The sequence below is a fragment of the Tinamus guttatus genome, unplaced genomic scaffold, assembly GCF_059628265.1.
Source record: "Tinamus guttatus ecotype Peru unplaced genomic scaffold, ASM5962826v1 Tinamus_guttatus_pri_ptg000104l, whole genome shotgun sequence".
NCBI lineage: Eukaryota > Metazoa > Chordata > Aves > Tinamiformes > Tinamidae > Tinamus > Tinamus guttatus.
In genome coordinates, this window is record NW_028288638.1 from 2166692 (window position 1) to 2184877 (window position 18186).

An 18186-nucleotide genomic window follows, 5' to 3' on the forward strand; every position below is an offset into this window, starting at 1 on the left:
GAATCCAGTTCAGAGACAGCAGTAGCCCAGCAGTCCCCCTCCACCTTGCAGGGCACCAGCGCCTTTGCCATCTCTGTCCCACTGCAACACTACTGGTGACATGGGCGATGGCTATAACGGGACTTGAAAAATCCAACTCACTTAGCAGCACGTATCAGTTAAAGAAGGGAGACACGACATTTCTTCCTGGAGAGTGGCCTCAACTCTGACAACTCTGAATTCAAGGTAAATAGAGAGCTTCACGTCACTGCTTTTCCATCCATATGTACAGTGCCTCTCCCTGACCTCGCCATTCCCAACAAAAGTGCAGAGCAACATGCATGTTACAACAAAAGGAAAAAGCACCCGGCCAGGTCGAGCACCCTGCTGCGCAGCCCTCTCCCGGAGGGCGGTGAACGTGCTGTGACAGACGTTAGTCACGGTGCTTTGTACAGCGCTAGGACAAGACAGCAATAAATGTGGGACAGCTCTGTGAAATAAAACCTACTCCTGAGCAGTAGTGCAAGCTGGAGACCCCACAACACAACATTGATTTAAGCCATGCAGCCCTTACACATTTGCCACGACCTTCCTCAGCCTTCCTTTGGACACTCACCCGGCATGGAAAACTGAGCATTTGCTGCAGAAGCCCCAGGTGTAACCGGGCGGCCTTCTGACAGCTCACCTACTGCAGTCCCTCAGGTTTGCTCAGCGCCTTCCACAGGGGCACTGAAAGGAGGCTTTGAGCACCGAATTTTGGAGGTTATGCTGGACTGCTTTCTCTGCCTGTGTCTGCACATGAGGAGGACACACACTGCTTTAGTTCCTCTCTGGTCCCATCAACAGAATGAAGCCTCATGTACCCTCTAGTCCCTGTTTCCACTTTCAAGGAAACGCTCATAGGTAGCAGCTAGAAGCATACAGAAGGGTGACTGTGAATAAGAATATGGGCAACTACTTTACAAGCGAGTCTGTAAATGCAGGAGCCTTCAAGTTAGAGGGCAAGGGTAAAGCAGATGCAGAGGTGAACAAGACAGTGCAGAACTATTTTTCACCACATCCCACTCCATTAGGGCACGTGGCATTCATTGAAACCATGAGAAAACTGCTTTAGAAATAATAAGATGATGATGATGATTGCTTTTTTACCCAGCAGGCCCTGGGTACCCAAATCCTGTGATTTGCTCCCACAGGAGATTTTGGAGGCAGATAGTTATGAACAGATTCAAAAAGGGACTAGACAGACGCACAGAAAAAAGACCCAAAACTAAAGGACATAAGCAGGGAGGTCCATCCTAACATCCCTCATCCATGTGAGCTGGAAAAGTATGAAGGGAATGGATATCACAGAGGGGCCAGAGGCTTTCCAAACACTGCATCTGCTACCTTCAGCATCAGAGGCAGAGAAGGGGTCTAGATGGACCCTGGTCTTGCCTATTACAGCATCACGTACAGCCACAACCACACAAATTTCCTGCTGTGCAACGATGAGAGCTTAATCAACAGACAGCGTGAAGGGCTAAATTTGAAGGTGACAAGGGAAAAAGCCTTACAGAGGTGCCAGAAGCCACCTTGTAAAGCAAGTCCTCCTTTCAAACAGTCCTGTTTGAAATTCTTCTAACAGAAAAAAAAAAAAAAAAAAAAAACACTGAGCAGATTCTGAACATGCTAATCTTGACAAGGTCTTTTAAGTAATTAAAATAAAACCAGAGGCAGTAACATATTGTATTTCCTATTTTGAACAAAATAAATGAAATATTCATCAGTCAGGATAATCATCGCATAATCACCACTTAATTGAGTTTTAACCACTACCACATATCTCAGGGGCAAGCATAAAGTATTAATCACATAAAACCCACATATCATGTATAAAATATTTCAGACACATGATCCCTGGCCCTACAAAGAGTTTGAGAACCAAACCAACAAAACACCTTCTACAGGTTTATATACAGAACAGTGTTCCCTACCCTTAAATCTTCCCTTTCCCTCAACGGCTGCAATGAAAGAACACAAAACTCATGGACTTGTAGACTTAAAAGACATAAATAGCCACAGCTCCTCTAGATCCAGCTCTTCTCTCCTATGCAAGAGAATTTAGTTAAACTTATGATCTGAGCACTGGCTGGGAGATGATTTAGAAGGGAGTCATATTTTGACCAACATCTCCCAAACAGCAACCAACCACAAGTAACACATTTGTCTACATTGCAGCTTAATGCCAGTGCTTTTCAAGAAAGCTTCATGAAAAAGTCACAAAAGGGATTTTTTTTTATGACAAATCAAAATATCTGGGAGGCTATTTTCACTTAACACATTTTCTGGCAAAGCTGGTACAATTCACAGCTTTGAGATAACAGCACAACTGGGCTTTGCTTGAAGTCCAGAATTCAAAGACAAATATCAGATCAAAACTGATGAATTCTCTCAACAGAGGCTGAGAGCTTTAAAACACATTTTATAAAAAGGCATTTAAATTAACTAGCAAAAACCCACAAGCCACAAAGGGAAGACAATCAACAAGAGGTAGCAGAGCAAGTGTTGCTTGAGAAGGGCAAGACTCTTGCAGCAGCATGGCAAGGTCCTTGATCCTTCTTCACAGAACTACCCTTTTCTAAAAGACTATCAGAAACCTGTTTTCCTCACTTCTGTTAATAAAGGAAACCGCCCAAGTTAACAATAGCTATCCCAGCACTAATATACAGTCTATGTAATAGAAAGCTTTTAATTAAACTAGTTCAGTTCATTATCATGTGTTTTATCTCTATATTGCATTTTTAATCCAGGCAAGTTAATCATTTCTTACACTAAAAAGAAGAGTAAGGCAGAGATTGCAAAGAAACTTGCCAGATTTAACAGCAGAGTTGGGAGCAGAACAATTATTTTCCTTATTCCCCAGCCAGCCCCCATGGCATGGGGGGTGGGGGTGGGGTATATTTTTATCCAGACCCCAGCAAAGCACAGTGGGTGACACATAAAACAACGTTTGGAAAACAAATATCCTGAAACCTGCAAAGACACGAATGAAGTAGTTGATTATTTCTAACCGTTTCTGTATCCCACAAGCTGAGCTCTAAAGAAATATCTTGTTTAAAAAGTGTGATGCTGCCACACCAGGCTCTTGTGCACAGCGCTAAAAAAGCCATCAGCAGCACCAGGATTCATTATCGGCCTTGCTGACAGCCGCAGCCCAGAGGCAGCACCGGGGCTGCATTTCCACTCACAGGTGTGTTCCCAGGCAGGTCTGTGAGCAAATGGGCTTGACGGTAAAGCAGACAGGTCTTCAGGGAGGCTGTACGATCCAGCACTGCTTGTGTGCATTCATTTGTGATTATAGGCAGAAGATAAAAAGGCAGCATTGTCTGCAAGTCACAGTGTGTAATAACAACAACAACAACAATAAAAATCATAATAAAAATAATAAAAATCTTATACGTCAGTTCTTTGGTACAAGGAACATTGGTTTGTTGGTATACAAGTGCAAGGAACTTCAAAATTTGATCGGTGTTGCTAACATGCACACTTGCAAACTGTTTTTTTTTCTTTTATTTTCACTGTATAGAGTCCTTTAATCCTGTTTACAAAGAGCTGTCAGTGCTAAATCAATCTCGATTTGCCAACCCTGTCACTGGCCACAGAAACCTAAGATTGGAAAACAGGACTAGCCCATAAAAATGTAAATTATTGTCAGTGGATTATTTCAAAATACTTGAAGGGGGAAAAAAATCCTCTTACAGCAGTAAGCACAGAGAAGACTTACACATAAACGTATCAACTCATCACTTTATAATAAACACTAAATTCTAAGAGTTATATTTCATCAGTTCATAACCAAAAAAAAAAAAAAAGGCTTACTCCACAGTCTTCACTGTGCTGTTTTTCCCATCCCTTCAGGAAGTGCGGAGGGATAAGGATTATTTGAAATAAGTCACACCAGTGTCGCCACACTCCTTGGCCATGATATTCATAACTCTACTGCAAGATCCTCTTAACTTAAAATGAGGAGGAGAGACAGATGTTTTGATGAGCAATTAAGTATAAATATTTGTCATCAGCATCTGAAATAATTGTGTAGTGACAGGTAAACTCCTGATGGTGCCACCTTGGGCAGAAATTTTAAAAGAAATTTGAAAAAAAATCCTTTTGTGTTAGAAGGCTGGGCACATAATTGTATTTTTTGACGCCTACTGAAAGCGTCCCAAAGGATACATTTGCAGACTATGGAGGTAAAAGAAAGGAGGCGGTGGTAGTGGTTGTCACCATTCAGTCCAGATACATCCAAAGCTGGTTGATGGGCTCTGCCGAGATGTGGAAAATTTGTGTTCAAGTCTCTCTTCCACCAAGAGAGGACTCAAACTTCTCTCTTTTAGAAGAGACCCAACCATCCAGCTACAAACTTTCTGAGGAGACATCCTCTCTGTTTTTCCTTTTTTTTTTTTCTTTTTGTGCTAGCACTATTCTTACTTGGATAAAAGGCATGATACAGCACCAGATGCCCATCTATCCTAGGATCCCATCCCCACCAGCTGACAGCAGCAGATGTTTGGGGACATCATGCAGGAAGAAGAGTAAGGACAGAATTACCTCCTTCCCCAAGGGACCCAAGCACATTCTACAAATCCACCACATATGTACTCCCCGAGTCAAGACCATGGTGTTTACAATCAACTGAATGATCTATCTTTTTAATATAAAAAAATAAAGAAGAACTTTTTTGTTAAAGCCCATACATTCCTCTGGTTCTAAACTCAGTTGGAGCAAGTAGTGGAAACCACAAGGTCTCCATCTTGAAGGAACCATTTAACAGACCAAGTTAGGGTATAATTTTCCTGCTGCCTCAATGCATATTTCCATTGTATTGTACAGAGTGGAGAAGAAGGATAACAGCAACACAGAGACAGTTTAGTTCCAGTATACTCTATCTTCTGTAGGCTAGGAACTCTTCTAGAAGATTAATGATATGCATTCATAACACCCTATGGATGCAAAGGAAATAAAACTGGCCTCCCACTCATTGGGTGAGTGCCAAGCTATTCAGGAAAAGTTCAATTCTCCTGTGGCCAAATTTGGTAAATTTATACTTTGAATTCCTCAGCTTTTGGAAGCTTTTGAACAAAACCTGAGCTTTTTAAACTCTTTCAGTGTGTTATTTCCATTTTGACTAAAACTATTCAGTGGCATTGACCCAATTTTGCAAAACTTTAGAATATGCTGGGCATTTTTCAGTGAACAAGTAGGTAAAAAACAAAACATTTTGGTGTGTGTGAATTCAGCTCTAAAAAGACAACAACTAGATTTAGTCAGTGATCCAAAGACATGGGATGCAGGTAAAGACTTTTGTCAATTCATGTTCTACCCAAATGCATATTGCCATCACTAATTCTAAGGCTAAATTAGTCAAGCAGAAAGTCATTAAGTCAAGTGTAAGTATAATCACATACAAGTGAAGTTCAAGTAAAACTTGAACTTGGGTAAATCAAAAGACTGAGATAAAAATGCATGGGATGAGAATCTGGATGATCTCAGATTCAACACTAACAAACTTGAGGATGACAATTTGGTACTTACACAAGGGCATGACTTCCATTCCAAGAAACTTTCCTGAATGAGATGGACTCATCCCATCCCCGTGGTATCTAGTTAAGTCCATGAAAAGGAAGGTCTCAGCTGTCCTTTGCATGACAAAACATGCACTTACTGAGTCCAAAGCATGCACCCCCATGCAGGCAATGTAGTCGCTATCTGTGCGGGATCGGAAAGCTAGGTCTCAGAAACACTGAGTCTAATTCTGCCACTAGTACGCTGTGCATCATACTGCCAATGCTGCCTGCCCACTTAAGTCTTCCACACAACTATGCAGCTAGCGTGGATGTGACTGCAACATAAGACAGAATATTTAATGTTTCTCAAGTGCCACAAAATTGTTCTATGAGAGCTGCCAGAGGAGCGCACTTACTGTCATTATAAATAATAGCAAAACTCTTGTTTCCCCTAAAAATCTAAGTACTAACTGTCAGAGACTCCTGAAGCATAACAGCCTGATTCGTTCCATACTTAATTACTTGTGTTTCAGTAAAGCATGAAGAAATACCCTCAATGAACAAATAGGTTTAATCTAATTTGGAAGATGGATATTTGGAGAAGCAGTTACCATGAATACAGTAGATAAAGTCTAGAACTATGGAACAGCATTACAGCATTGAAAGGAAAAGGACCGCAGATTTTTCTGTAGCTGAAGAAGCAGGTATTAAAATCACACATCTGACTACAGACTTAGGTGTTTTACTACTTACAATTTGTGTTCTGGGAACTGTCACGTTCTTGCACCTGTGGCACAAGAGCAGCAGGTAGACATTGCTCACCAGGGCTGCAGCACAACATGTGTGGACCCCAGCCACTGACTGCAGTAACACCAGGCGGGCTGAGGAAGGGCCAAATCCACACAACTCTGGCCAGGCCGCCTATCCAAGGAGATCAAAAACCTTGGAACGCCTTTCATTGAAATGGATGGCTTCACAGGTAGGTCTCAATTCCTTCTCCAGGCCCACGTGCTCGCAGCCCTTACAGGCGATGCAGTCACCCTCTCGCAGATGTCTGAGTCATTCCTGCTCCTAGAATAACACTTGCAAACGCTGACAGGGAAATTACAACTGCCATTCCCGTGTAAGGCAGCGGCGCTTGCTCTGAGCAGTATCAGAACACCCAGTATTAATTACTCCTCATCCCCTCACTTCACACTGTGTTTAAACACTCTTGCTAGAAGAAAGCCTTTTTACAAAGGGTTCCTTTTTCCAACCCCCTCCAGCACTTTTTTTTTTTTTTTTTTTTTAATCTTGCTACAAGGAAATTTTCAAAAGGAAGCTTTTTACAAGTTACTAATTTTTCTCCATCAGGCTCTTCCAGACAGTGGGATATCTGCACACATTAGCAATTTTTTTTTCGGTCTTCACAGAACTTCCTCAGACTGCTAACTTTTGGAAATCTATTTAACTGTACCTAAACCTTCCTGAGAAGTTTAATATCTTTACAGTCCATTTTCTTGGAAAGGTGCAAGTCAGATTAGGATCTGAGCTGGAACTCCAGAATAGCCTCAAATTACACTCTCCCAGCACAGACCTCCGTCAGCCACTGGATCGAGTAGGATTTGAAACTTCCAGAGGAATCCAAGGTTTTCTGTGATGGTCTAGCAACCTGCACTACCTGCATCGCACCTGCAGATCCCAGGATGCCTAAGAACATATGCCTGGACTGCAATTAATTGGATCATATGTGCTCCATCTCGCATTGCCAAGGGAGAGAATTCAGCAAGCAAAAGCTCCTACCCAGTCTTCGCTATGCCTCTGGAAACTGAAAATGTCACCTCGCCCCTGTCTGCACTACATCTGTAGAGCCAAAGCCCTCGTATCAATCTGCAACCAAGAAATAATCTCTTTGCTTTCCTTTGAACCTGGGCAGGAGTTTACAGGCATACCTTTCATTACTGTTACAACAAGATACATACCATTTCTCCTTCAGTAGTTTTAACAAAATAATATAGGGGATGATTTTGGTCTTAATTTCTTTACACTTGCATATTGGATCCATTATCCATTACAATTACTCTTAATGATGTGCAACTGTGCAGGTACAAATTTTAATGCTACTGAAGGTCCTACAACACCTCTCATGCAACCTTACACAGTCTTAGCTCCCTTTTTTTTTTTTTTCCCCTAGATATGTATAGTGTGATATCGTGAAGACAAGTTCCTTAAACATCAGTGAATTTGCATGGTATGATGATGGGTCTAGGACCCATGGTCTGTGCCTGTTGTGAGACAAAAACCTACAGTTTTGCAAGTTTTTGTTCCTGTTCCTGACAGAGGTTCACAGAAAGCTGCATGTGCCATCTTCCATTCCTGGTTTCCATCTACATTATGCAACAACCATATGTGTATTGAAAACACTCCTTTCAGGCTGTTTTGTCCTGACAGCAGCTGCAAAATATTCCAGCATTGACATCCTATTACAAAGGGGAGGCATAAATATGAAGGGGAAAAGGGTCTGTCCATAGGGCAATCCACTGCAAGGAGAGGTCAGCTGTGCCATGAAAAACTGTAGGGATACGAAGAAAGCTGAAGAGGAAAACGGAGAAAATCTGAAAGGAAAGAATTTTAATCGGGGCTCAAGATGGATGAAAGATGTGGAAACTGTTGGAAACAGCGTGTGTGGCGATCACGAAATCACTAACGTGCAGAGAGGAGACGGCCCGCCAAGCCATGAAAAGTGGAAGGAGTGTCAAGAGCAAGGCCAGAGGAGGCGGAAACGAGGCTGGAGCTGTAGGTGAAGAGAGGATTAGGAGGCAGCTTGCAGATAAGGACAAACAGCTTGAGCTCGAGGCGGCAGGAGGTGAGGAGCCAATAAAGCCGCTCAAGGTAGCGAGGACGCGGCAGCTGGAGCACTCAGGAAAGACAACGGCTCTGCAGTCAGGGCACTGTGCAGCGAAAGATCCAAAAGAAAAATGTATATATCTATACAAACAAGCATAAGGAAGTGGGGGGGAGGCAAAAAAACAGCCACCTAGATTGTAGCAATCAAGCTAAAAGTGTAGTCATATTTTAAGACAGGATTCAAGTTCTGAGATAATCACCATAGCTAAAGAAAACTCTTTTCATTTCCCTTTCTAGACGGAGTCTCTCTGCACTTCCCAAAGTATCCTTACGTTACCCCTGCACACTTTCTCGGGGCTAAAAGATGTTAGGGAACAGCTTCCAGTTCCTCCCCCAAAACTTCAGTTGGCACCGTGTGAGTGGAGCTTTGGCTGCATCCCATTTTTTTGGTGAGTCACTTCCCACTGGACGCACAAGGCAGGGAGGGACAAACTGGAGCGCCAAGAGGAGCAGGTGGGAGCTGGGCAAGCAGCTCCGCGGAGCCCCAGCCACCAGGCAGGTTCTCGCTCCTCACTACAAACCTGACAACCGTCCAGCCTTTAATGTGCCCGATACCTCCCGGCACCTACCGGCGGTTTCAGCATGAGAAGGGGGAAAATCCTGGGAAGCATTAGAGAGCAAAGAGAGTCCCAAATCTCTCTTCACCACCACGGAGGGGTATCAGAGAAACACATGCATATTCACCACCTATTCTTAGCGCTCGCCCGAGAAGCGATTACAGAATGACTCACTTACATAATCTCTTTTATATAATCACTACTATCCGCTCCTCCTTACGCAATGTCAGCCTGGGAGCGCAGGGCTGCTTAACATGACTCCTGCCCCGCAGGAAGCGCCCGGGGCAGAGCCTGCCTGCACGGCGGACAGGCCGGGATGCCCCATACCCACTGCCTGCCCTGGCTCGGCGGGGTTTGGAGCCTCCCGGGAGCCCCAAAGCTCATCGGGCTCGAGCACATCGTCCCCCCTGACTTTTAATGGTCTTTGTATTAAAGGCCTAATCCTGGGCGCTGGCCACACAGGGGGTCAATCTTACGACAGAATTAAAATAATCTTAATCCCAGTGCCCTTAGACTTGTGCCGCAGGCAGGTTCCAGCACACAGGAATCACCACGCAAAGGGGGTCCACCAACTCCTGCGGCCTCTTGCAATGGTTGCTCGTAGGCTAAAAGCTCGAGGTGAGTCAAGACAGGTAGGACAAAATCACTTGTCACAAGATCTCAAGCATACTCCAATGCATTTCCTGCAGTATTTTCAGAAATTAATCCAACACCTCCTGGTAATATTGCGGTTGCCTACAAAACGGGAAGTCACCTACAGGGTGTAGCAAGACCCCATTTATTATGTTTGCCCTGCATTTCAAGAAGCCAGCACCAACAGCGTTATTTGCAATCAATGAGAAGCACGCTTAAAGTAATGGGTGTAGAAGTGCGGAGTATTTCAGAAAATACAAGTCCTGAGACCTTCTCACCTGCAGTTCCTGGGGTATTTTACCACGAGCACATTCAGAGTTGGCAATTTAGTCAAAATTCAGTTAGCTGTGCATTGGTGCCATTAAAGACAGGAAAAAGAGAAAGAAAAAAAGACCCGAACCCCTTCCAAACCAGAACACGGACAGAAATAAGCAACTCCCATTTCCCCAGATAGCAGAGAAAGTGAACAACAGAAGCTGGAGCAAAAGACAACTTGGGCTGCAGACCTCTTCACCTGGCACTTGCACACAGGTGTCTGCCTTGGTGTTTCCTAGAAGTGATGTCCCCAGTAGCATTGCATAGTAGCATGAGTTGTCTTGGCCAAAAAGTGGGTCCAAGTGCAGAAAACCAGGCTCCTTGCACAAAATCACCCCAAAAGTGAAACCAGGTCCCTTGCACAAAATCCTTGCACGGACACAGGCGAGTGCCTTTCATATCAGTGTTACTGATAGCCAGGTGTCTTCAGCACTATTGCTTCTCAGTCCATTGAAATTGTGATTTTTTACTAGGCATATTTGTTTGGAACAGACAAGATAGTTCTCAAGATAGGAACAATTCATGTTATCCTTAAAAATAACAGAAAAAGAAAACCCTTTAAAGGTATATTGAAGCTTCCACATCCTCTTATGAAGCCTAGACAACTGGCTGACAGTTTCAAAGCCTCATTTTAAGAAAAAAAGCCTCCATTTTGGGTGCCGAACCCAATGGCACTGAACAGACGAAGGCAGAATTTTGAAACCTGTTACCTTTCCTGCAATGTTTTGCACCTACAGCTCCTAATGCAGTAAGAAGGACAGATCAGAGCTGGGAATTCAAACTGTAGGAGAGCCAAGAGCGACTTGCTGGATCTCATTTACCCCAGTACCGACATAATTATCTTTAGCGATGAGCATTTTTCCCTGAGGAGCACAAATGAGAGAAAACACTTGCTTGACTCATCCTACCTGGTTCTTGCATCAACAGATAAAGCATAAAGCCACTGGCTACAAGGCGAAGTGTCTGCGCTGCTTTGCCAGAAAAACTTTTACAGAAATACTACAGGGAAGGCAGAAAGGAATTTTCAGGCCAAGTTTACATTTTTCCCCCCCACAAGGGTTTCCATTTCAGTTAAGAGATTGAATAAAAGTGAAAACAAAGCAAGGGTCATACCTGAACAAGTTGTCAGATTGTCCAGGTATATCTGGACACCATGATACTGTCTCCTATATCACACTGCCATTCCCAAATAAGAGGCACTCTTAAAGTATGAGCGCTTTAATGCCACTCTACTGTGTTCATAAAGTATTGTAGTAAGAAAAGCGTATGAACAATGGAAGTCTTTCGGTTAGATAAGGTGTCTCTCCTAACAAGAGAGGAAGAAACACAGACCTAGGCCAGGATACACCAGTGAATTTTACTGGCCTACCTAGATCATAAAGTACATGAAAAATATTCGTGCCTCTAATCAATATAATTATGTCAGCAAGTTGAAAGCAACTTAAACAAGCATCCTTTTGCTACTACAGTTATTGGCATTTTTTTGCTCGTGTACGTACCTTGAATAAAGCTCTTTGCTTCTTAAGGATTAAACCTTAGGGACTGGAGTACACTAACTTGTTGCACGAGTAAAGAAAACTGTGAAAGCTCCTTTGGTGTTTCCTTTTCAGAATGGGGAAATGTACTGAAGCAGGCTTTGGGGTTCACCACCGACAAGCAGGAACAGGGCTCTGCAAAAGCACCTGACTGACAGAGCGCACGCAAGGACGCCCTGCGGCTCCTCAGCGGCCGCGCGGAGCCTCAACCCCAGCACGGGTAACAGAGCAAATACAAGGAATCCAGCCAAGGTTTTCTCCGAGAGATGTAATGTCCTTACTGACATCGCAACCTTATCAGGTTGTGTCTCTACAGTTGCCTTCTGCTCCTTACACACTATGACAAACGCAGGGACTGACTGCACTGAAGCTGCCACGGCTCAAGCCTGATGGTCCTGCAGAAAACTATTCTCCCACTTGTTTCTCCCCATCCCCTCTTTGGCGGCTCAGTTTTCCACCACCTTAGTAGGCTGATCCACTCTGTCTGCTTCCCTGCGATAACTGGATCCGCAGGATGAAAAGCTAAGAGGACGTTAGAGAGGGATAGGAACTGCCCTTTGCAGAAGCAGCCCACCATTACATTAGACTAGGTACAGACTAGAAGCCATTTCTTGCTAATTTCTGTTCTTCTAAAAATCTACCAGATTGAAAGCTGACTCATTGAGAAAGAGGAAGAGATTTTTAGTCAAGTTATTTAAAACGTGGGTTCAGCTAACACCTATTTTACTCAAATCTGGAGACACAATTGAAAAGAAAGACATTTTTATTGAGGAGTGAAAACTTTTCCACTTAATACATCAGCAAACTGTCAAGACATCTTGCTCTCGAAAGGACGAAAAAAGCATTCAGCAAGAAGCAGACTTCCGTCTCGTGCCCTCAACAGTATTTTCACTTGTGTATTAACTTACGAATGTCACTGAAAGCAACGCGACCTTACCTTTCTCCCGTCTTGCAAGCGCTCTTTTAGAGCTCATGATGTTGGCTTGCATCCCCAATGCTTGGTCCAATCTAGATCTATAGCCTGTTGTCCCCATTATGGGAATGTTTCACAACTAGTCAGGAGAGCATTTTTATTTGCCGTAACAAACTCTAATAAGATTTCAACAGCAACGAGTTCAGCAAAACACATAAACGGTGGAAAGAGCGAGCGACGCTGCTGAGAATACAAAACTATGTGGCACTGTCAAAAAGTAGGCCAGCAAGTGCATGCAGGTCTTTTGCATTTTTTTGTAACAAACCGTTTCCACTTTATACCACAACAGATTAGGAGCACAGAGGCAGCTACCTTGTCTCATCAAGAAATGAGAACTTTTTCCTTTTTGCTTCCGTAGCATAAGATCAAGCAGTAATCTCTTCTTGTTTGTAAAGGTAGCCTACACAGAGAAGCAGGGCAAGCCTGTGTGTGGATATGCCTATTCCTGCTTTCCTAAGCCTCTTCTTATTGGAGTAAACCTAAATAACTTTTTTATTAAGCTAAGGCAAGAGTTCCCTTGGAGCCTTCTTACACTTCAGCTAAACCCATTTAAAACTAGCAGCTAAGTAAAAGGGAAAACTTTGGTCAAGTTTAATGCTTTCTCACTGAAGGAAGCCTGCTTTACCTGAGGGGCAAGCACTGAGATGAAGAGTCAGAGAACTTCCTTTTTACAGAGAAAGTGTGATGGAAGGTGTTAAACATTAAAATACATAAAGAAGTTTATAAATAGGAGACGTGTTAGAGATAACCTAGGTGCCTGTGTGCACTCACTTTTTTTTTTTTTTTTTTTAATATTTTCTTGCTGGTCTTAATGTACTTGCTGCTATGAGTGAGGAAAAGAAATCTTAAGAATGGAGCGAGATTTTAGTTTTATCTCACATGCTAGAATCTGTCTTGTTGAAGCCTTTTTCCAGAAATAATAATAGTAAACCCACCCCACAGTTACCAAACTGGGAAGCAGGTAACCATTTTCACTTTAAGTAAATCTTGCATGACAGACTGTCAGATGTATTTGGATTTCATTTAAAGTTAAAACAGTTTACAGTTCATATGACATGTTCATTCCTTTCGTCTTAAAAAAATAAATAAATAAAAAGCTTTTTACTCTTTCATAGTACCTTTCACTTGACAAATTAACAAGAAGAGGACTCTACTGATTAGCTTTTCCCAGGCACCCAGCCATCAGTACTTGTGTCACACACTGTAATTTTAATAATGGGAAACTGAGTGCACAGAAATATCAGTGGTGACGTTTCTAAAAGCAGCCACCTAAATTTCCTACAGACAGACTGAAAGCCCTGTGGCAGAATTCCCATCCACAACTTAACAGACACTTCCACAGGCCTAACCGAACATATGACACTTTAAAAAGCATGCAGGAACTTGCATTAGTTCCTAGGTTCTTTTTAAAGGACCACATTGGCAAACGAGGAATTTACGTATTTAAAATTACTTAAGAGTCTTGAAAAATGAGGCTACCCAACACAGTACCACTAGGACGGAGCAAGTCCCAGCCATAAAACACAAGACACAGGCGTTAGGCAGCTGGAAACAGTGACCAGGGACATAAGAATTAATGGCAGAAAATCTTCACTGATACCCCAAGCTGTCAGGCATTCTTTTAAGACCCACTTTCAATATCTTTCTCTTTATGGCAGGAAACCTTTGTCAATCAAGAAAACTCAGAACTGATTCTTCTCTCCTTCCACTAGAGCGCTCGGGGAGTTTCCATAATCAATATATTCCAAGCTTTTCTACAGCTTCTCTTCTCCTCAAAACCCTCTTTCTCATCTTCTTCCTTCAAATTCAAAATAACAAGTGATAGCTTTCATACTGGAGGGCTGTGCACTTAATTACTAACTGAAGTTCAACTTGAAAATCAGAAAGAAATGTGCCAAATTCTGAACTTGTACATGGGCTTGCATATGATTTATGCTTCGTGAATGAGCTGTATTCTTTTTAGCTGTATAAATGCAAATATTGTCTTAGAATATGCATGGATATAAGATACATGAATGCCTTCCAACAACTATTTTGAGTTATTTAAGCAGAGAGAACATAAAGCATCAGTGAACTACTATAAACTGTTCCAAAGGGGATCAATTCTAAGTGGCTTTTTTGGTTTGCTGGGGCGGGGAGGGAGAGGGTACTTTTCCTCCATTTGCATAAGAATCAAGGCCTTTTGCAAAGCACTAACGGAAAAATTTATTCCACAGATTACACTGGGTTAATATTGACTAAGACCATGCAGAAGCTGCAATAAAGTAAAGAAAAAATAATGTATCGATGCAATTTCAGATAACAATCACTATGGAAGTCAGTGCAGAAAACAACAAAAGTTTAAAAGACCCAAAACAATCAGGTAACAATCAGGTGTCTCCAGTTGTTTAAACTCCCAGTGTTTTGTTTCTGTGCCTTTTACCATGCAGACAGCCACCTCTAACAATACTTTTAAATTTACATAGAATCACATTCATAAAAGTATCCAAAGCTCTTAAAAAAATCCACAAACCCAGATGGCAAAACAAACATTCTAGATTAAAAGGAAAAAAAAAACAAACAACAAAAAAAACCCCAAACACAATTAAAATCTGTATGAAAGCTTAGATAACACCAAGATGGGTCACAGTCAAAGAGGATTTATGCAAATGGCTCTTCCAGGCACACAGGATCGCTCTCAACAGGATGTGCATTATGGAGCAAAGACATCTAATCAAACAGATCCCGAAAGCGCAAAACCTTTCACATTTTCAGAGGAGCAGTTTTCTCTGGGGAATTCCACTGTCTCTTTCCCTGAATCAACATTTTGCCATTTGTACTTTCCAAAGAGCTTCTCCAGCACCACGGAGCAATGGCAAGGCAGGCAGTGGGCCAGGTCTGGGAGCCGACTAACGCAGCACAGCCCAGGCAGCTTTGGGAGAGCTGTGTTTACTTACATTTAACAATGATTTCTAAAAATCATCATTTTGGTGTGATGACAATGAATGATACAGAGGAAGTGTTTCAAGTATGCTCCCCACTGTATAGGGGGCACGAAGAAAATGTAATTTTTATGAGTTACATCCCTTATTGAGAACAATACAGCCCAACCTAAGACTTCCGATTACACTGTTTCCTTTTAACGAGAACTAATTCGTTTTCTATTTAAAGTATTCCATCACAGCAATGCCGCTGCTCTCCAGCTTTCCCAACCTTCGGACAAACGCCTTCCAAAGGAGCAGGGCTTTGGAAACGCCTGTAAGACAAGCTCAGGCGCTTCCAAAGCGGGCAAAGGCGCTTCCTGGAGTGCATCCCAAGGACCAGGGGCCCCTGGACCTCTTGGCAAGCGTGCGGAGGGGACACAGCGCGTGGCGGTGGCGGGGACACGGTGCGTGGCAGCACGCCTGTGCCCATCCTACCTCCGCTTAGTGCCCGGCACTCCTCCCCGCGTCCCGGATTCAACCCTGGAGCTCAAACAAAGCACAGCACGGAGCTCACCGCCTCCTCTGCCCTGCCACAAAGTGCACGGGGATCTTCTTCCTCAAAAGGGAGCCGATGACACAATCACACAGCACAAACCTCCCCAATAAAAAACAGATAAGCTTTTTGTTTTATTCTGGGGGTGTTGGCTGTAGCCGCCAGAGCTGCACAAGCACCCAGGCTTTGCAGGAAGTATTGGGTTCCACCACCGCGGTGCCTCCTGCGGCAGCGCCGGCCTCGCTGCCTTTGCTGTGTCCGCACAAGGATCCCACCCCAAGAACTGATGCACCCACCAGCCGAAGCCCTCGGGAAAGCAGGGGGCTATGGCCTGACATTGGAACAGGACCAGCGGAATCAGTGTTTTCTGCTCCACGAATGTGCAAGTAAGTGAATAAACAAAAACAAATGGCAGGTCCCTGCTAACAGGTACGATGAGCAGAACAGGGCAGCTGTCGGTCCCACCAGGCGCGCGGCTGAGACCTGGCCAACTCAGTGCCAGGGCACTCAGGTGCTCCCCGGGACAGGCAGCCCTCACGGCCACAGCACCACGTTTTGTCCTTTCTTTTCCCTCTCCTGGTTCCTCTGGAGACCACAAGGGATTTCTATTCCTCCCGCGCTCCGGGCAGCGCTGCGAGCAGCCTGCACGCCTGGAAAGCTGCCTCTCGCCCCCCGGGGACACACACAAAATTGCACAGGGACAAATGTAAGCACACGTATATAATATACAGCCAAGGAGGGGAGGGGTGCAAAGCAGGGAGCAAAAACCGCACTCGCACGAACCCGGGAAGGGGCGTGGGGACGGGCCCAAGGGCAAAAAAAAAAAAAAAAAAAAAAAAAGGCTGTTTGGGGCTTTATTTTCTTTGTTTCCACCCTCCCACACCCCGCACGGCGCCCCGCGTAACAAGCAGAACAATAAATCCAACCCGATGCAGTCGCGCACACACACACCCCCGCGCCCGCCTTACCTCCAGCAGCAGCGAGAGCAGGAGCGTGACCCAGGGCTGGAGCGGGCTCATGTCTCCGCGTCGGCCGCCTCGCCGCTGCCGCTGCCGCCTCACACGCGCACGGAAGCCGTCAGCGGCGCCATCGCCGGGCACGGGCGGCCCCGCGGCGGGACGGGGACACGCGGGGACAGCCACGGGGCACGGCGCCCAGCAGCAGCCCCGCCGGGCCGGCGCCCGCGCTGGGGGCACAGCGAGGCGGCGGGGGCGAGGCGGGCGGCGCGGGGCGGGGAAGGAGGCGGGGAAGCCGCCGAGGCGGCGCGGCCAGGCCCGGCCCGGTCCGGCCCGGCGGGGGCCGCGCGCCCCCAAGGCGCCGCCGAGCGGCCGCGCTGCGCTGCGGGCGCCACAAAGCGACGCCGCCGCCGCCGCCGCCGCGGAGCGCGGGGACAGGCGACGGCCGGGCAGGGCAGGGGCCCCGCCGGGTTAGCTGCGCCCCCGCCCAGGGTGGAGAATGGCCCCCATGTGGGCCAGCTGCCCCGTGGGAAGGGCGAATGCCCCCCGGGGGGTATAACGGTCCCCGTGTGGGTTAACTGCCCCCCTGTGTGGGTTAACTGGCCTCCCTGTGAGTTAACTGCCCCCTCCCCCACAAGGGGAGTGGATAATGGGCCCCTATGCGGATTAACTGCCCTCCTCGGGAGCGGGTGAGGGTTACTGCCCTCTCGGCTTGCATAATGGGCCCCTATGTGGGTTAACTGCCGCAGTGTGGGTTAACTCCCTACCCCGCTCCCGCCAGGGAGAGTGAATGGGGAGGTAAATGACCCCCATGAGGATGAACTGCCCCCCCCCCCCAGGCAGTTAACTGCCTCCAGGGGGTTAATTGCCCCCTCCAAGGGGGTAACCACCTCCATGGGGAATAACTGCCCCCCTGGAGGCCAGGCCCGGGCTTGGGCACCGGGCAGCCCCTGTCCTGACCCGCCCCATCCGCGCAGGTGCCCTACCTGTGCGGAGGAAGCCGGGCATCCGTGTGCACCCCAGCGGGGAGCACGGCCCCGCTGTCCCTGCCGCCTGTGGCCCGGCAAGCCTGCAGGCACAAACACCACTCCATGTTAGTGCAAAGTTCCCCACCACTGGCTACCCGCCCCCAGCAAAACCCCAGCATCTGGAATGGGGGATGCCGACATGGCAGGATGGCACTGGGGAAGAGGCGGCAGGGGACACTGCGGTGTCTGTAGGGAACGTGGTCTGATGGTACCCACTGCCGTCAGGGCCTTTCATTGCTCCGTGTCCTGGGTCATATCCTCTGAAAAGGCTCCTAGGGCTCCCACATCAGACCTGAGTGCCCTCCTCTCTTGCAGCCAGCCCTGT

General features: G+C 45.7%; 1 protein-coding gene across 1 annotated transcript in view; it reads right to left on the minus strand.

Annotated features, from left to right (window-relative positions):
• The window catches only part of VOPP1 (VOPP1 WW domain binding protein), a 52520-nt gene extending 35508 nt beyond the window's left edge, over positions 1-17012 (minus strand). The window contains exon 1 of the mRNA XM_088520872.1: positions 16846-17012. Coding sequence (XP_088376998.1) covers positions 16846-16896 — 51 coding nt within the window. The 5' untranslated portion in view covers positions 16897-17012. The remainder of the gene's footprint in view (positions 1-16845) is intronic.
• Between the last annotated feature and the right edge of the window lie 1174 nt (positions 17013-18186).